Source organism: Anguilla rostrata, chromosome 17, assembly GCF_018555375.3.
Source record: "Anguilla rostrata isolate EN2019 chromosome 17, ASM1855537v3, whole genome shotgun sequence".
Taxonomy (NCBI): Eukaryota; Metazoa; Chordata; class Actinopteri; order Anguilliformes; family Anguillidae; genus Anguilla; species Anguilla rostrata.
In genome coordinates, this window is record NC_057949.1 from 26032022 (window position 1) to 26053121 (window position 21100).

Genomic DNA, 21100 nt, shown 5'->3' on the forward strand with positions numbered 1-21100 from the left:
CGGCGCTGTATTCCCCATACGCCTCTGTGCTGTATTCACCATACGGCTCGGTGCTGTATTCCCCATACGCCTCTGTGCTGTATTCACCATACGGTGCTGTATTCACCATACGGCTCGGTGCTGTATTCACCATACGGCTCGGTGCTGTATTCACCATACGGCACGGTGCTGTATATTCCCCATACGGCACGGTGCTGTATTCACCATACGGCACGGTGTTGTTCTGAACGCAGACACTGCATGGGTGTGGCGTCACCGTCAATCGGGCTGTCTTTCAGACGAGGCTGAGAAGCAAGCCTGGGAGGGAAGAAGCTGCAGAGAAATTATCCAGCCTCCACTCAAGTCTGCCTTAACAAGTGTTTTAGTCTTATAATGAGACTTAAAAATCTTTTTTTTTTTCTCTGAAGTAGTGAATATTAGCGTGTTTTAAGTGAAGTAGTCTCATTATCCCATTGGCAAATCTTGAAATGAGTAAGATTTGTTAATGGGGAAAGACAAGTCAAACCTCACTGGCAATCCTTTCGTCTTACTTAGCGAATAAGTAATACAGATAAGATTTTAAATATAAGACTAAAATACTTGTTGAGAATGACTTATTTTTTGTTTTTTTCCATGTCCGTAAAGACGACGGCCAGAGAGACTCATACTGTTCTCTCGTTTCATTTTCCCTCACCATAGAGAAAAGGATTTTGAATACTCTCTTATATCTGAACAGTATGTGTGTCAATCCTCTCTCTGAGAACGGGCGAAACGATCGTATCGCGTCCGCTCCGACTCTGAATGAACGTAATCCTAAAGCACCCCCCCACCCCCAACCCCTCTCAAAAATATCGCTCTGCCATCGACGGCTCGCCGGCGGGGGTTTTGTGTGACCGCCGCTCTCCGAGGCTCCTTTCTGAGCGGGATCAATGGCCGACAGAGACGGAAACGCCGGGTATCGAATTTAATCAGAGCGAGTGGAGGGCTTTTGTGTTAATTATCTGCAAGTGCCTGGCCTTTGCTTTCTGAATGTTCCCTCCCATTCGCGTTCCAGAACCATAGACGTTTTTTTTCCCCATAGACATCTGGTGGATTTTTTCGACCGTTTGCAGTCAACCTTCGTGTTTTCACGTGAGGGACTGAAACGGGGGGTGAAAATCCACGGAGGACACCCCAAAAGAAGACGCGCACCAGGCCACCTATACTGCTGATAGAAATGAGTCTTACGTCCTTGAGATGACAAAATCATGGGAGCAATGGGAGTATTGCTGATGATGATTTGTCAGCCCGGAGGCTCACTGTCGCCATCTGGCTGCTGGAGGACAGAAGGACTGTTTATGAAGATGAGCTCAATATGCCAGCTGTCAAACAGCTGCCTTCACATTGATCTTCCATCCTTGAGAAATCACACGTACTGTTTAACTTTTACGGCGACAGCAAGCCTTGGCGGTCTGTATAACACAGTGTCCTACGTGACCCATCGAAATGACAACTTTGTTGAAAGCGCATGAGGGGGTCTGAGGTGATACAGGTGTGACTGAGATGGACGTAGTACAGGTGTGACCGAGGTGGACATCATTAAGGTGTGACTGAGGTGGATGTTGTGCAGGTGTGACTGAGATGGACGTAGCACAGGTGTGACCGATGTGGACATCGTTAAGGTGTGACTGAGGTGGATGTTGTGCAGGTGTGACTGAGGTGGATGTCGTACAGGTGTGACTGAGATGGACGTAGCACAGGTGTGACTGAGGTGGATGTCGTACAGGTGTGACTGAGGTGGATGTCGTACAGGTGTGACTGAGATGGACGTAGCACAGGTGTGACCGAGGTGGACATCGTTAAGGCGTGACTGAGGTGGATGTTGTGCAGGTGTGACTGAGATGGACGTAGTACAGGTGTGACTGATGTGGACGTAGTACAGGTGTGACTGATGTGGACGTAGTACAGGTGTGACTGTATGACTGTATGCCATATAAGCCTCTGCGTCTCTGTGAACTCTTCCAACAGGACATCCTGTTGTCAGGTGTCCCGTACGCAGGGAATTCTGGGTACACATGGGTTTGTGGCACTCTTGTATGTGCACGTGCCTCAGTTGCTGGCGGGGGCATAATGCTTGTGCTGGAGCGGTTTGAAAAGGATCGGTTTGAAAATTTAGCATCTGTTTATCTGGTCATGTGACAAATGGAATTGTATGTATCTAATCATATATCGCATAAACTGAATGCATATACACACACACACACTCTCTCTCTCTCTCTTTCTCTGTCCCTCTCTATCTCTCTCTCTCTCTCTCTCTCTCTCTCTCTCTCTCCCTCTCTCTCTCTCTTTCTCTCTCTCTCATGTAAGTATGATAATAAGAATGTAGCGGAGCTGGTTACTGAAAGCTGAGGACCAGCGGTGTGAAGGTTACTCTGGATCTGGGTCTGAAGAAGCAGCAATGAGACCGAGCTGCAGAAGGGAGTTAAAGGGGGGGGGGGGTGTTAGGGGCGGGGCTTTGAACACAGATGAAAACGTGTGATGCTGATCTGTCTGTCCTGTCCTGCCCCCCCCCCCCCCCTCCCCCTTCTCGCGCAGCGGATAAGGACGTGGAGGACTACTACGCGAGGAAGCGCCGGCTCCAGCACGCCATAACGATCTGCCAGGAGCCGGACCTGCCCCCGCCGCGGCACCGCCAGAGGCCCCGGCGGGTGCAGAGGGCCCTGTCCCAGGACCACGTGCTGTCCCCCGAGGCCACGCCCACCCACCACTACGGCCTGTCCTCCTACGGCGGCCGCATCCTGTCCGAGGAGCAGCTGCTGTCCGCCGAGCGGCTCCACTCCCAGGACCCCCTGCTCTCGCCCGACGGCATGCTGTCGCTCAGGCGCGCCAACTTCCGCCAGAAGGCCATGTCGCGGGCGCTGTCCCACACGGACATGTTCGTGCCCACCACGCCCGTCATGGACCGCTACAAGATGACCAAAATGCACTCCCACCCCAGCGCGTCCAGCGACTCGTACAACACCCTGACCGTCAACCACAACCCGACCGCGTCCAAGAGGCAGGCCTTCGCCTCGCGGCGGACCCACACGGTCGACCACCTCCAGTACATCCCCGGACACGCCCACCAATACCGCACGGCCAGCAAGACTGAAGTAACTGTCTGACCAGCAGGGGGCGCAAGGATTACATTGCTTACCTACAGAAAAATTTAAAAACTCTGGGGAGTCCTTAGATATTTTGGGGGGCGACCCTTGGCGATCCAAGGGGCCGGGGCGGCGTCATTGCGGGGCCTCTTGCGATTTCTGGGGCGAGCCCTTTTTTTGTCGTTGTCGCCTTCGATTTTGAATTTCCGTTATTTTTTCGAATAAACAATAACTAGCCAACAGACTGAATTATTTGCTTACAGCACCAGCCAGCTCTCCAGCCCGTTCCATTCTTTTTGTTGGCGTCTTAAATGTGAAACTTTCGGCAGTTTCTTGCGGAAGGATGCTGTTCTTTTCCACGCGTCGGGCAACATCGAAGGGCTTCACATCATCGCACCCGGGGGGGACGGACGCAACTTTGGGGTCCAGAGACTATTTTTAGGTGTGCAGACCTGGAGTCAACCTGTATTAAATTTATACATATATAAATATACTGACTATTTGTACTTCCAGACCTTGTCATAGCTTTAGAGAATCTTTAGAGAACTACGAAAGTGTTTAGACCTTCTGCCGGTGCCTCAGCAAAACAACCCATTTCAATATGGAAGTGGCTATATGGGTTAAAAAGCACAATCAATCCATCAGAAGTTATTCTTTTACGTTTCCTTCGTTCACAGGTTGCTCTCTGCTAACGGTTTTCAGCTCATTATCGAAAACAAACCTGCCAGTGTGGTTTCCTTTCTGCGTAGATGAATGTAAATATGCTACGGTAGCAGCAGCCAACCTTTTCATATACTTCTCATAGACATCAGCCACAATATCAAATATGACCACCCAGTAAACCAACTACGGATGTGTCAAAGGAGCACCATAATGTGTTTGTATGTATGTGTGTGTGTGTGTTTGGGGGGGGTGTGTGTGAGGTGGATGTGTGTGTGTGTGTGTGTGTTTTATAATGTTTATAGAATGAAAAGCGACTATTGACATCTCAGAGGGGAACTATAATGTGTGTGTGGGTGTGTATGTGTTCATGGGTTTGTGTGTGTTTGTGTGAGGTATGTGCATGTGAGGTGTGTGTGTTTTAATGTTTGTAAAATGAAAAAGCAAATGAACAAAGTTGTTGACAGCCAGCTTGTGCAGTACACTGACTGACATGTGAACAGTACCTGAACAGTTATTCTTAGCGTAGTTCTTTTTTTTTTTTTTTTAATTAACAAAAAGTGAAAAATTATTCAATTTTTCATTTTCTTACCCTACATATCTGTGCTTGACCGGGAAAAGCTGCTTTCGCTTTCCCAGAACGGTAACGCTTTTTGTGGTTGCATATAAATTACCGCAGGTGTCAAATGGAATAGTAATAGTCATTGTGCAATAGTTTACATCGTTAGAGCTGTCGACGTACCCGAAAACAATCAACAAAGAGACGCGTCCTGATTGGTAGCTAAGGAGGGAATAAACTGTGAATCGTTTGAGACGTTTTGATTAAAGCAATGCCTTATCTTACGGAGTCCCATTCAACGCTCGTAAGCTCAGACTCTTGTCATATCCTACATTGTGATTCATGTTAATTATAATGGGAGCTGGCCTTGAGCATTCACTTTCCTTTACGACTTCAGTGAGGACGTACAGTGCACTGTGCCAGCAAGCAAACAGACATCAGGAGAGACATATACCTCAGCTTTGGTTAGAGACGGAATCTTCAAAAGAAGATGTGGATTATTTACTAAATTGGAACATTATCAAATATGAAAAGGCCCTTGCAATGTTTAAGATTTATTTATTTGTTAGTCCTGAGCGGGGATATTTCTAGTCATTTTAAATGAAGGGGAGAAACATATGTTTCATTCAAGTCCCAAATTAATTTTAAATGATTAGATTTATGTTTTTTAATTCTTAATGAATTCATGCGTTTGCCCTTATGCAATGCTGAAAGGTGACTGCTACGAGTATGATGTCACAACATTTTAAACGAGAAATCTCGACTTGAACCGAAATTCAGTGAGGTGCGATATAGCCTACGCTAACCTCGCATAACACCACAGCGATGATGCATATTATTTCACACAAACATTCATAAATGTCTACCACAGCTTGAGGTGGCATGACAGATGCAGTCCCTCGAATTACGTGGTTTGTTGGCATGAGACATCGGGAATGTTTGTGTATGCTTGTGTCAAGCATTATAACGGGTTATGCAGGTGGTTTAGGAAGAGATTAAACTTAGGCAACAATATTTACTTCAGACTGAGATGCAACAATCAGTTTTCCGTAGGTTTACACCCGTCCAGAAACTCTGCAGTCAAGTCAAAGAAACCTGGGCAGCAGTGGGGTGGGATTTATTAATTTGAATGGTTCAGCTGAACACAAAATGACAGTTATGAGCTTTTTTTTAAAGTCAGCCATATGCACCATGCTGTGAGTCCCTTGCTTTATTATGTATAACAGAGAGTGGGGGGGGTTCTGACCTCCACAATAATTCCGACAGCATCAGTGCGCAGCAGACATGTTGTCTCAAAGACGGAACCGTTTCAGATGAAAGAACACAGAATGTATATTTGAAAAATACACTAACTCCTGAAATATAACATGTATTCATCTGAAGCTTTGATTTTCAGGCTATTTTTTTTTTCCCCAATCGTCATTGTTTCTGAGATCCTGTTTTTAGGATCACAAATCGTATCTGCTAGTCATGCTTTGTAATCTGCTGAGCAAACATTTTATATCCACATGGTTTTGAAATATTTGCTTTGGAACAGCTTATTATCTTCAAATATTAGAAATGCTGTTGTAGGTATTCTCGGGCATAAAAAAATGAAAATATTACTGTACTGTTTATTTTTGGTGGTGCTGGGGGGCAGTGGGGGGGTGTCACTCTGTAAAGGGGTAAAGTTGTGTTTTTATGTTTAGGTTCATTCATGGATTCATTGTTTATTGTAGAAATTATGACAAAGTACCTTTGTATCTGTGACTTTGCACAAATCATGGGCTTTTTTTTCCTGCAATGTCCTTGTTCTGACTTAGAAAAGCACATTGTATATGGACTGTATAAAACTATAATGCGTTTAGTAAACTTCTCAATTAGCATAAAGGACTTCCCCTCAACCTTTCTCATTTAGAATTATTTATGGATTACAAATAAAGCAAATGAAGCTCTTTCAACAGTGAATTGTTCACTAACAGCGAAAACATTTGCCACACAGCCAGCCAGCAGATAAAGTGTTTTGCAATTATTTAGAGGAACAAAAGTTCCCAAATTTGAAACCCTAGACATGCAGCAGACCTCAGGCCTACTGACAGGCTCAGACAGGTGGCTTGAGGTCCATTCTGAACGGCACCAGGACAATCCTTGGAAAAGTGCACAAACACACACGCATACACACTCACACGCACATACACACACACACACATGCATACACGCACGCACACACACTCACACACTCACACACACACGCACACACACACGCATACACGTGCACACACACACACGCACAAACACACGCATACACACTCACTCACACATACAGACACGCACGCACACACACACACACTCACACATACAGACACGCACACGCACACACACACGCACACACACTCACACATACAGACTCGCACACGCACACACACACACACACACACACACACACACGCATACACACTCACACGCACATACACACACACACACACGCATACACGCACACACACTCATACACACTCACACACACGCACACACACACACGCATACACGTGCACACCACACACGCACAAACACACGCATACACACTCACACGCACATACACACACACACACATGCATACACGTGCACACACACACGCACAAACACACACACACGCATACACACTCACACGCACATACACACACACACACACACATGCATACACGCACGCACACACACGCATACACGCACACACACACACACACGCACACACACACACACACGCATACACGTGCACACACACACACGCACAAACACACGCATACACACTCACACGCACATACACACACACGCATACACGCACACACACTCACACACACTCACACATACAGACACACACTCACACACACTCACACACACACACACACATGCATACACGTGCACACACACACACGCACAAACACACGCATACACACTCACACACACATACACACACACACACATGCATACACGTGCACACACACACGCACAAACACACACACACGCATACACACACACACACACACACGCATACACGTGCACACACACACATGCACAAACACACGCATACACACTCACACGCACATACACACACACGTATACACGCACACACACTCACACACACTCACACATGCAGACACGCACACACACACACACACACACACACACGCACACACGCACACACGCACACACACACATACAGACACGCACACACACACACACACACACACACGCACACACGCACACACGCACACACACACACACACACACTCACACACACACACACACACACACACACACGCACACACACACACAATGCCCTTTGCACTGGTGAACATCCCCGCCCACAGCCTTCTAAAGGTAATAAACTCTCAACTTGCGCTTCTGAACAAAAGTGCTGGTAAGTGCATTTCGAGATTTACATCAGCTGGCTAAAAATGACCATTTTTCCCACAGGTTGGGCCGGTCATGACTGTGCCGGGTTGCACACATTCTTAAAAAAACGACAGAAGGCACTCGGCATTCAGCACTTCGTCCCTTCTAAGAGTATATTACCATTCATCTACAGCAAAATTCACAGGCTTAAATGCTGACAGCATTGTTTGCTGTCGTCCCCAGACACAGGTAATGTATTGTTATGTGCACAGATACGCAGAGCCTTCGGACTGCTATTGTTTGCCATAACAAACGCTGTAACAACAGCTAAGAGTACAGCAGTAAAGCTCACCACGTCTGTGCTGACGTGCATATTAAAACACAGGCTCTGTGCGCAGTCTGTGTGATTAAAACACAGGCTCTGTGCGCAGTCTGTGCATATTAAAACACAGGCTCTATGCGCAGTCTGTGCATATTAAAACACAGGCTCTGTGCGCAGTCTGTGTGATTAAAACACAGGCTCTGTGCGCAGTCTGTGCATATTAAAACACAGGCTTTGTGCGTAGTCTGTGCATATTAAAACACAGGCTCTGTGCGCAGTCTGTGCATATTAAAACACAGGCTCTGTGCGCAGTCTGTGCATATTAAAACACAGGCTCCGAGCGCAGTCTGTGCGATTTAAAAACACTTCTTTACATTCACGGGAGAGCGAGGGTGTAAAATACATTCCCCTCACAAACATGATAATAAAGGGCTGTGATTAGAGTCTCTTTTCAGACCAGCCGCAGCAAACAGCCACTGCTTCCAATTCCCGGAATGTGCTGCCATTTGCATTTAGATGGGAAAGGGACACGAGGCACAACTTTGCCGGGAGGGAAAAGGTCACAGCCCCCGCGGTGTGGCCTGGACGCCCTCGGAGACTGACCGCGAGAGAGACCGAAGAGACTAGACCGTGAGAGAGACTGGCTGAAAGACAGACTGACCACGAGAGAGACCGACTGTAAGAGAGACCGACCATGAGAGAGACCGGCTGAAAGACAGACTGACCGTGAGAGAGACCGACTGTAAGAGAGACCAGCCATGAGAGAGACAGGTCGTGAGAGAGACCAGCCTAGAGAGAGACCGACCGGGAGACCGACCATAAGAGAGACCGGTTGAAAGACAGACTGACCGCGAGAGAGACCGACCATAAGAGAGACCGGTTGAAAGACAGACTGACCGCGAGAGAGAATGACCATAAGAGAGACCGGCTGAAAGACAGACTGACCGTGAGAGAGACCGACCATAAGAGAGACCGGCTGAAAGACAGACTGACCATGAGAGAGACCAACTGTAAGAGAGACCGACCATGAGCGAGACAGGCTGTGAGAGAGACCGACCGAGAAACCGACCGTGAGACCGTCCGTGAGAGAGACCGGTCAATCTCACGGCCATATCAATCAACATTTGTCAGTTTAAAACTGTTTAATTAAAACTGCTAAAATGAATTACAGCCCTACATTCATGCTAATTATGCAACACAAATCTTTCGGTATGATTAAGAAGTATTTTCATTTATTTAATTCTGCGGCCCTTTTTGCTTGTAACACTATTTGATCGGTCTTTTTTGCAAACTTGCTGAAAATAAAGTTGATTTTATGTGTATCAAACCAGTTTAACTGATGTTTTCTAAAGCAATCACAAACCAAATTTTAAAATAATAACAAACGTTCTTTGGACTGCTTCCTGTAAGAAGGCAGTAAATTATTGATCAGCCATAAGGGCTGGATAACGGCCGGTTAAATGTGTGGACCACTTGGTCACTGCTGACCTGTCACCCTTCCAGCCCAGTCATGTGGAAATGGCAGAATGGCCGTCAGTCATTTTAAAGCATGTCAATCTCTCGCAAGAGGCACAAACAGCCGGCCCGTATCCTCACACTAAAAATCGGTGGCACGCTAGGATGACCACACTCTTCTGCTCCCTCCAGGGAATATAAACATTTATTTTTTCTGTTCTGGTAGAGCAGACAGTCTGTCTTCCGTTTGCTTTTTTTCACTCACACAGAATGGAAGGCAGAGGGGGTTACAGATAGAGATGGGATCACAGTGCAGAGAGGGTTAGAGATAGAGATGGGACTTCAAAGAGTTCAGATCGGTAGGGTACACACATCACAAAGGCATGTGGGCATAACTGTGTTTTTTTTTAAGGTAACGTGAAGATTATACATAAATGGTCTTATAGCAACAATTTTCCCACACTTACTGGCGTTGTGAGGCTGAAAGCTTGTTAAAGATGGCTGTGTGGAGAATCTTCTGGGAGGCTCACGCCTGGCTACACTGGGCTCTGAGGTTGTGGTGTTCCCCAAGGCCGGTACTGAGTCCAGTTGGGTTCTGATGTGGCGGTGTCCCCCACGGGCTGGTACTGAGTCCAGTTGGGTTCTGATGTCCAGCTACGCAGGGAAGGGAATGGATGCTCTACACAGTGGGTTTATCTTCAGCTCCCTGTTTGCTTTGGGGGGGGGGGGGGAGCGCATGATTGTCTGTGTTCTATCAAACCGACAGAGGACACTGTAATGTCGCCACAGCAAGACTGTAACTGGAATATGTAACAGGAATGTGAAGGGAATTTATGATCCTCTGTTTTTTTACAGGGCAGATTTAAAAAAAAAAAAAAAGATTTTTTTTATCTTTTCGTAAGCAAGGCTTCAAATTATTCCAAACACACACAATGACAATTTCAGTTTCCTCATTGCATAGTGAAAGCCCTGGAGGGGTCTTAACTGATGTTGGAAATCTGTTCAGGACTCCTGCGCACATCGTAAGACAAGCGGAAGTGTTTCACTTCATCCTCAGACTTGTGAGTGCTGGCAGGACGTTGGGCCTCAGAACCACCCACACACACCTGCTGCTAAATCGCCCAGCTGCCGTGGATCAGGACAGGGGTTCGAGGCTGTGTTCACGAGCAGCAGAATCTGGTCCCGCTCAAATGAAACCACCTAACTCTGAGACAACAAAAGGATGACATGCGACACAGTCCTGCCAGCATCCGGAGTTCAGGCTCGGTCTCTCCTCACGTGGAAAACCGATGGCCAGAGATGAATGAATCTGCGCCGTATTTCTCTGACCCACACAAAAAGCGTAATACCGAATCCTTTCATGAGTCACAGGCATAATTCAGACAGAAATAAAGGGCCTTACTTCTGCAAAAGCAGCAGAGGCAGGACAAAAGCCTTCGACAAAAAGTTGTGTGACAAAGTATAAATTAGGCTTAAATGGTAAAAAAAAAAAAACAAACTGTGCATTTTGAACAGTAGCCAAGTTCAGCACACCATCGAGCCCCCCTGCCGAAGCTGACGTCAGCTGCCTGAGCGGAGGCGCGAGCTTTATTAGCTCTCCAAGCAGGACACCTGGGTTTTTTGGCGCGGGTTCGATCCCTGCCTCCCTGCAGGGGCCGGCACAGAGCTGATATTGACTGTAAACATCCATTTTGTTAATACGGACACCTGGGTCCCTCTGATTGGTGTATCCAGCTGAGAAAAGTTTTTCCTCGTTGCCGCGGCAGCACCCCTGCGGTCCGGAGCTGGATCCAGCCTGTGCCAGCGCAGACTCAGGCTGACAGTGATTGGTCCAGACACCGCCCAGGGAGAAGTCACCCAGGGTTTCAGCCAACAAAGTCTCTCTCACTTCATTACTCGATAGCAGCACCTCCCGCAGTTCAAGCTCAGGGGAAACCATCCAAGCCTTACCTCCAGCATCAGCTGCAGCATCACCTCCAGCATCAGTATAATCTCCAGCATCACCTCCAGCATCATCATAATCGCATCACCCAGCATCAGTTATCCAGCATCACCCCCAGCATCACCTCCAGCATCAGTATATTAATCTCCAGCATCACCTCCAGCATCAGTATAATCTCCAGCATCACCCCAGCATCACCTCCAGTCACCCAGCATCATCAGATCACCTCAGCATCCCCCAGCATCACCTCCAGCATCACCTCCAGCATCAGCTGCAGCATCACCTCCAGCATCAGTATAATCTCCAGCATCACCTCCAGCATCACCCCCAGCATCACCTCCAGCACCAGCAAAAACTCCAGTATCAGCATCAGAATCATCCCCAGCATCAGCATCAGAATCATCCCCAGCATCAGTATTAGAATCAGCTCCAGCACCACCTCCATTATCAGCAAAACCTCGAGCATCAGCATCAGAATCAGCCCCAGCAATCACCTCCATCATCAGAATCAGCCCCAGCAATCACCTCCATTATCAGCATCAGCATCACCTCCAATATTTTGCTCTGCCCAAAAAGTGCAAGCAAAGGTAACGGCAGCTGGAAGCTCACAAGCAGCACACCATCATAACAGCAATCCCAGCATGCAATTGGGCACGCTATCTGGACCCCTGCAGGTCGAGACCTGTACTGGCGGGTTTAGAAGGCGGGCGGCGGTTCCCTTGGTGTGAATCAAACATCACATCATCACAGCATGCGGCTGAACCTGCACCGAATACTCAATCCTACAGCGAGGATGAAAGATGCTTCGTGGACATTAAAAATAAAAACAAACCTTTTCTCCATTTCCCTAGCAACCCCTTTTTGGGCACGCCTCGTCTTCCTGCACTGCCTGGCAAAGCAAAATGTCCTAGAAATATTTGTTTCTCTGTACATATGCATTTTCAATTTAAGAATTTCTTCACACCAACCCAGAGCCATGACTAAGTCCCCGTGTGGCACTGACTGCGGTGGGGGCCCAGGGGGTCAGGCTAAGGGGAACAGGCATGGACTGTAAACTCATTTAACCTGGGAGCGAGGAGCCCGACATTACAGGCTCTACGAGCGATAACAACAGCAGCATCGCCATGACAACGCTATGACATCAACGGCATGACGTCAGTAACCGACCTGGATGGGAAAACAACACCAGCGCCTTCTCGAAAACGCATTGTATTGAATTGTATCATTATTTTTTAACGCATGGAATAAGTCGTCAATTGAAATTACTGAAATAAATTTCACGTTTTGACCGACGTAGAGTATTGATCATTTCTACATTCCAGACACGGCAGCCAGACTGCTCTGTTCAGCGCGCCCCCCCCCCCCCCCCACCAGCCGACTGCCTGATCCCTAAAAGCACCCGGCGTTCCCTTGTCTTCCTCACCCTCCTCCCCTGAGGGGAAAGCATCTTCACTGAGGCAGACTGATGGGCTGCTTTCAGCAAATGTCCAAAAAAAGAGTTTAATAATTGCATTTAAAAAAAAAAAAAATTTTAAATAGTTATAAAAAACTGAACCCTTTCTCCCTATATTTCACATGTCTTGAGGCATGCACTTTGATGGTGGCACTTAATTGATTGCCTATCTGCAGCTCTGGTGGTGGTCTCTTTACCTGGTTATAAATGCACATTCGTGCATTACTTTGGCTAAGAGCGTCTCCAGAATGACTACATTCTAAACTGTAATTCTACCAGAGCACTTTGATGATGTCATGCCCTCCTCACGTTCCAGCACAGTAATCACACAGGGAAAGAGATGCACTGAGGCGGAATGGAGGATTGTTGGAAAGATGACTTCCAGAGGCGATTTTAATGTACGCAGCCGGTTATTATGGGTATTATAGAAAAAAAGAGCCTTTGATTCCCAAAATTAAATCAGATTAGTTCATTAAATTTTCTGCTTTGAGCAATGTGACTAAGTAGAGCAAATGTGCCATGAATAAATGTTAGTTTAAGGATGTATAATTTTCTGTGGGATTTAAACAGACGCCGACTGCTTCTGCGTCAGCTGAGGCCAGAGTATGTCAAAAAAAAACTATTATAAACCTTTTGCTTACGGACAGGGGGAAAAAGCACAGTGCACATGTGCTTGGGGAATGAGGGAAGACAAGAGTGAGGAGTCCAACTGCCAGTTTTAACGGATCAAGGGGGGGGGGCAAAGAGATATGACTTTCAACGGAGGCAAGCCGATACCTCTTCCTGGGGAGACAGCTGATGTATTCCTCTAATTGGTCTCAGCCACATCTCCCGCGCTAAATCCCATACTCTCACTGAGGCTATTGATCTGGGCCCAGGCAAGGCTACTCCTGTGTACGATAGCAAGTCGATTGGGCACCATACTTCACAATCTAGGACGTTTTCAAAGTGTTCTCTCATGAGAGAATGGCAGAAGTGATGAAATGCGGGGGACAAAAAAAAATCGAATAAATAAACGAATAAAAATAAATAAACAAATAAATAAATAAATAGCGTGTAAGCGCACTCAGTAAAATAACGCGCGCCGGAGACAGAGCTGCGAGGAGCTGCACGCGCTCAGTAAATGAGCCGGGAGGAGGAACTAAATAACTTATCAAAGTACTTTATCAACTACGCAAGCGCTCCACCGGGAGCGGTTATATATATATATATATATATATATATATATAAAGCGGGGGAACAATAAAACGAGTACCTTCGCGGAGAAATGATACACGACGTGGATTTTATTGAGGTAGTTTATTACGCGGTGCAATAAAGCCGCCCAGGCTGCAGGAAGTGCGTGGCGATCCTGTACCTCATTGATTCCTACATTCCTCCGTCACCGTCGGTTCATGCCCGGAGCCAGAAACCGGGGCCATGTAAGCGACCGTTATAATGATCGTTATATTAGCCAAGATAACTATAAACAGAGTTATGTTTAAACGCACAACGGTTCAACGCTGAAGGGCGGTTTAATATTTCATCATTTACAACGCACAATCAGCATAGGGAAATGGGTGTTCGCGGAGAAGATTACAGTAATCATTATTATAAACACTACCATCTTGCTCATTATAATGATGCCAAGATCTGTTACAGGCTCCAGGTTATCCCTGCAATGGGAGCACCAGAAAATAACATTTCTGTTTCGCATTTGTGTGTAATAAGGAAAACACTGAATTTAATGTCTCTAATTATACAGTGCAAAACATCAAGATAAAAAGTATAATAAAATAATACTAATTCTCATTGTCATTGTTATTATTAGTAGTAGTAGTAGCAGTAGAGATTTCTTTTATCATGAAATGTATAACAGAATGAGAGCACAGTGTGTGCAGACATGATATCTGTCGTTGGAGAAGCTTAATGGCTCTCTTTTTGAGAGGATCCATTAGGGTTGAGGCACAACGCAACATATTATACACAACATCAAAATCCATTCATTTAAACAGCGCATATCATCCATTTGTGCAGAGCAGGGGTGTCAAACTCCGGTCCTGGAGGACGGCAGTACTGGCGGATTTGGTGTGGTTTCCTTTCAGCAAGCAGCAGTTAGGGCTCGGAAACAAGGGGTGTGTAATTCCATAGCCCACCAATGACATAAACGAAGCGCTTAATTGGTGAAACGCACCGCAAACCAGCAGACGCCACGGCCCTCCCAGGACTGGTGTCCGTCACCCCCTGGTGTTAGAGGCTGCGACTGAAAGAAACAGGCCAATCGTCCGCGCCTGAAGTTCGCGGCACAACAAAAAAAAAAAAAACGGCTGTCGTGTCAAAAGATACAAGCAACCGAGAAAACATTGGTGGGCGGCCATATTTATGTCTGGGTAGCATCAAGGGCAGGGCTTCAGCTATAATCAAGGTTTTCATTATTAAAGCGCTCTCTTTAAAAAAAAAAAAATCCCCACGCACTGAAAATGGCCGTGACTTCCCCATTCTGAACTGCTGATCAAAGATGGCGCCTGTCTCACACGATTCTCCTGAGAAAACAATCTGTTGTTGTCTGCACCGTCTCCAAAGTTTGTCAGAGTTTGTCGCGTGTTCATACCAGGTTTGTTGACAGCGCCCATCTGGAGCGGACTATATCTGTTAAAAATTCTAAATAATGCACCATCGACGCAGACGGTCTTAAGACTGAAGGGAATAATGGAAGCTCTGCCTGACTGGTCACCTGTTTCAGTCACCTTGAAGGTGTAGCCACAATATTAATTCTGCTCAAAAAGCCTTTTTTTCTTTCCAAGAATAGAAAAGATCAAATTCCATTTATCAGGATTAGTCTAAAATGAGCATGTGAATGTCAGAGTATTAAAACAAATGGGTGCTGTGCAAGATTTGCGTCTGTGCAAGGTAAATTAGTGAGCTTTTAAACGGCATCTGATTGGACGCCTCTTATCAGAGATTCTGCCAGCAATCTCAGTTTCACAACGTAAGCCATTAATTACCCACTTCAGAGATATGTCACACCTCCCCCTTCCCGCGGAATTAGCTATACGCACCCCAGCCACTCCCCCCCCACCCCCGACCCCAACACACACACACCCTCCTCTCCCTCAACCCCCCACTCTCACACATTACATATTACATTACAGGCATTTAGCAGATGCTCTTATTCAGAGCGACTTACACAACTCTTACATAGAATTTACGTACCATCCATTTATACAGCTGGATGTATACTGAAGCGATGCAAGTTAAGTTCCTTGCTCAAGGGTACAACGGCAGTGCCCCACCCGGGAATCAAACCCGTGACCTCTAGGTTACAAGACCAGACCAAGATCACCTGACCCATTACACTACACCGTCGTCCTACAGAAAACAAACCCTCACACAGACCAATGCTGTACTGATGGGCACCGTCATTTAACTGAATGCGTTATAACAGGTAAGGATCTGCAGGCATCTATGCTGCATTAGACACTTCAGAAACCGGCTTGTCTACCACGCCTGTGCCAGCACAGATCTCTCACACCGTGGCTGACTTCGTTTTACTGGGGGGGGGGGGGGTCAGGGAATAGCTGAACCATAAATAAAAACTGGTTGTGCATCGTTGGAGCAAGGCAGAAGTTTTCGATGTACCATCAATTTGAAGGAAAAAAATGTGATGGGCTCTACACAAGTGAAAGCGGAAAGAAGTACTACAGTGTGAACAAGAAACATATAAACAGACTTTTAAAAGGCTTTATCAGTTCATTGTGTCTTGTTCTTTTCCAGCTAGTTTCCTTACAGGTAACTGCATATAGCAACACATTCTCTCAATAAAAAATACATAATAACTAATAACGATGCAATAACAAGAACTGAGAAATAACTTGATTATAACAAAAGTAAAGGCCTCAGTTCATAAAAATGAAAAAGAAGTTTCTAGTTTGAGAACATTTTGCGTTAGCACTGGTGGGGACACCTCGTTTTCTGTGGAAAAGAGAGAGAGAGGGAGGGAGGGAGAAAGACAGAGTGAGAGGGAGGGAGAGAGTGAGAGGGAGAAAGAGAGAGAGGACAGAGAGAGAGAGAGGGAGGAGAAAAGCAGGTGAGAGGGAGAGAGACAGTGAGAGGGAAAGAGAAAGCGAGGGCTGGAGAAAAACAGAGTGAGAGGGAGCAACAGAGTGAGGGGAGAAAGAAAGAGAGAGAGGACAGAGAGAGAGAGGGAAGGAGAAAGACAGAGTGAAAGGGAGAGAGAGAGAGAGAGAGGGAGGGAGAAAGACAGAGTGAGAGGGAGCAACAGAGTGAAAGGGAGAAAGACAGAGAGAGAGGACAGAGAGAGAGAGGGAAGGAGCAAGATAGAGTGAGAGGGAGAGAGAGGGGGAGAGAGAGGGAGAGATAGAGTGTGTGTGGGATAGATCAGCATGGAACTATAATAAGTATTAGACACACAGGACGTCCTGTGGGAACAGCTGTCCTACATTCTTAAGACCACTGTGACCTTGATTCTCTCTGTCATCAAATCTGTGGAGTCGCAACTTTCTTTTTTTTTTCTTTTTTAACAGCCTTTGCCGAACGGCACAGCTGTGAAGGGAAGCACATGTGTCCTGGGCTTTCATCTGCCCTCCATACAAAACCATACAGCCACCACACAGGTCTGTGCATTTATGTGCGTATCTTTCATTTAAAGGGGGGGTGGGGGGGGGGGGGAGGAGGGGGGGTTTGTATCAGTGGTTTTAACCAATATCATTCCAAAAATAAAAAAAGAGAGACAGCTACAATACTTTACTGGTTTGTAATAACATGAAGGGGCAACTCCCCATTCTTCAGTCGTAGCTCATTCATAAAGGCTTTATAAAGCACTTATAACACGTTCAGTGCTGCTTTACCGCATTACTGGCATCCTTTAACACTTTTAAAGATTTTTTTTTCTTCTTCACAATTAAGAGTCAAAATTTCTTTGGTTCATCATTTTCTTTGTTCGGGTTTGACACTACCTGCGTACGGGAATTAATATTTTCCCCAAATACTTGCCCCCCTTTTATCCCCCGGTGAGTTTAGATGGGATTTCCCAAAGCAACTGGAGGTATCTTACCATTTAACGTGAAATATGCTAGAAATGATCACGTATAATTACAAACACTCCAGGAATATTTCAAAAATATATATTTTTGGAACATGTATTGAGCCGTTACCCCTTACACGCAAGGATCTCAGATGAACTGCCCAGCGAAGCGTTCAGCCGTCGACTTCGCCCGAGTCGTTTTGGACAAATGGGCTATAAATGACGATGGCATTAAATTCAACGTGAAATTTGGGACCAAACAGTCATGCAATGAGTTTATTCGCTCAAGGCCTGCAGACAAAAATGAAAAAGACACCCAAATACACGGGGACCGTAAATGTTGAATGGTGACAAGAAAAAGAAATTCAACTTGATGCACAAAAGGAGAAGAAAAAAATCAATTCGCTGTGAGTAATTAATTCGTTAGCGGGAAGTGTGGTTTCTGGTGTAAAGGGCTGGATGAATGGCGGATGAAAGCCATTGAGCCCGGCAGTCAGGGCCAGGCCACGGAGAAGGACGGCCGCTGAGCACTCAGCGAAATTGCCATTGATCTGTCCGTCACGGCGCATTGTGTGGGCTTCATCGGGGCCTGTGACGGTTGCCACGGAGCCCGGAGTTCTACAGCGCGTCGGCCAATCGGAGGACGAGAAGAAGAAGAACGGCCAACCACGGGGCAGGCTGCAGGGGCCCTTCCAACGAATGATTTTTTACTGACCCAAAACATCACCCACATTGTCCACCTTCGTTGAATTGTTGAGAAAGAGGGGGGGGAGAGAGAGACAGACAGAGAGAGAGAGAGAGAGACAGAGACAGAGAGACAGAGAGAGGGGGGAGGGGGAGAGAGAAAGAGAAAGAGAGAGGGGGGAGAGAGAGACAGACAGACAGACAGACAGATAGAGAGAGAGAGAAGTGATCAAAATTGAGACTGTGCATGTAAAAGAGAAAGTAAGAAGAGGGTCCTGCCATATGTGCCCGGAGTTACACTGCAGTTGCTCCACTGTCTGCCAAAGTCCAAGCAAAAGCGAGTGATGTCTGCTTTAATGCCTCATTTAAACATCTGGGTGTTCAGAAGTAAGTACAGTTTTTTTTTCCTGTTTTTAAAAATGTGATAACGCATCAGACACGAAGAAATCCACAGCTCGCATCCCATCATTGACCGAACAAAGCTAAGTACAGCTTCTTACTGCACATTTTCCAGAATCCAATTCGAAGTTAAATTGTGATCAGTGCAAAAAAGATATTCAGAGGATTTATTTATTTATTTATTGCAAAAAAAAAAGGTTACAGGTGAAAATGTATCAATTTTTCAGGTCTAATCATATGCCTTCTTAATGGGTTTCATAAAACATTCATAATTGCGATAATTAAGGTGACCTCGGAGAGAGCGGGGAGCGGGGGGCAGGGGGCGGGTGTGGGTTTGTGCAGGGGGGGGGGGGGGGGTACACCTGGAAGATTTCTCAGGGCCGTGACCTTCATCCCTGGTCCTGGGGAGAGCTGCAGGGTCGGCTGGTTTTTGTTGTTACTCAGCACTCTATTGATCAGAGTCGATCATACAGAGTCGATGACACAGCGAACTCGCCTCACCTGGTCTCTTGGGTCTGAATCAGTTGCTGCATTTAAGGCGAAAACAAAATAACCAGCAGACCCTGCAGCCCGCCAGGACCGGGACTGATCACCACTTCATTTGGCTCTATTAAGCAGCACACACTCAGGGCTACAGTGTATGCGTAGGGTTGCGGGTTCGATTCCCGGCTGCTGAGCACGGCTGTCGCACTCTTTAGCATGGTACTTAGCATGCATTGCTTCAGTAAAAATACTGAGCTGTACGATCGCAAAAATATCATCTGTGTAAATTGCTGTTGACACACACACTCACACAGGGGGTTGTCTACCCCTGAGCTAATCCACCAATGATACTCCTAGTCTCTCACAGCGCTGACCACCAATGAAAACTCGTTTCCACAATACCGTTCCTGCCGCCCCATTGCCACGTTATTCTGTTTCCCACATGACAGAGGCACAAATACATGTGTCTGTAAGCGTCTGGACGCTAATGGGACATTTACTCCATAAACCGACGGGGTACTCAGTCCAACAGACATGCAGGCTCCAGGGCTCACTAGGAAAAGAGATGTCAATCTCAATGCGAATACCCCGGTGAAATAAAGGTTAGATAAATAAAAAATGTCCCCCACTGATTCTACCCTTCCTTGAAGGTTTCAGTCGGTAAAGGGGTTCAGGTGTAGATTGCATTACTACACAAGCCATGGAGGCTCCCCCTTCAAACAACGATCCTGACGGCAGACCGTCCTATGCTTTTCTGCTGTACTGTTCACAGCACGCAGCCAGTCAATCAACTCACAGCCCCTAGAACACAGCCAGCCAATCAACACACGGCCCCTAGAACGCAGCCAGCCAATCAACTCACGGCCCCTAGAACACAGCCAGCCAATCAACTCACAGCCCCTAGAACGCAGCCAGCCGATCAACACACGGCCCCTAGAAACAGCCAGCCAATCAACACACGGCCCCTAGAAGGCAGCCAGCCAATCAACTCACGGCCCCTAGAACACAGCCAGCCAATCACCTCACAGCCCCCAGCACGCAGCCAGCCAATCAACTCACGGCCCCTAGAACGCAGCCAGCCAATCACCTCACAGCCCCCAGCACACAGCCAGCCAATCAACTCACGGCCCCTAGAACACAGCCAGCCAATCACCTCACAGCCCCCAGCACGCAGCCAGCCAATCAATTCACTTGCTGGACTTCTCCCACTCCTAATCCGTCAAAAGGAAGAGAAGGCCTCTATGTGTCTGCAAAGCCACAGTTATGCATCTCATTCAGACCTTATACTCTGTCTAATTAGGCCTAACATGATCAAAAGGAAATTAATGAAGAGTACTGAGACTTGATGACCTCAAATAAAAGGAGCAGAAATTCCTAACTGCATGCTGATCCACACAGCATATCATTCTGAGCGCTACGTCCAGCTGAGGCATTTGAGCGGTATGTTCAGCTGAAGCATTCTTCCTTCATACAGTGAAATACTGTATCTCTCCAGCAGCCCTGCAGGGCAATGAGAAACAGACCATGGCGTAACCCACTGTTTCAGTCAGCAGGGGGCACTCTGCGTCATTACACAAGAGCAGCTGCTCCCCAGGCCTACTCTCCCACACTCCCCAGCCCTACTCTCCCATACTCCCCAGTCCTACTCTC

General features: G+C 46.8%; 1 protein-coding gene across 1 annotated transcript in view; it reads left to right on the forward strand.

Moving 5' to 3' along the window:
* LOC135243614 (protein shisa-6-like) overlaps nt 1-5668 on the forward strand; it is an 80011-nt gene extending 74343 nt beyond the window's left edge. Inside the window, exon 8 of the mRNA XM_064315563.1 lies at nt 2554-5668. Coding sequence (XP_064171633.1) covers nt 2554-3122 — 569 coding nt within the window. The 3' untranslated portion in view covers nt 3123-5668. The remainder of the gene's footprint in view (nt 1-2553) is intronic.
* The last annotated feature ends 15432 nt before the right edge of the window (nt 5669-21100 follow it).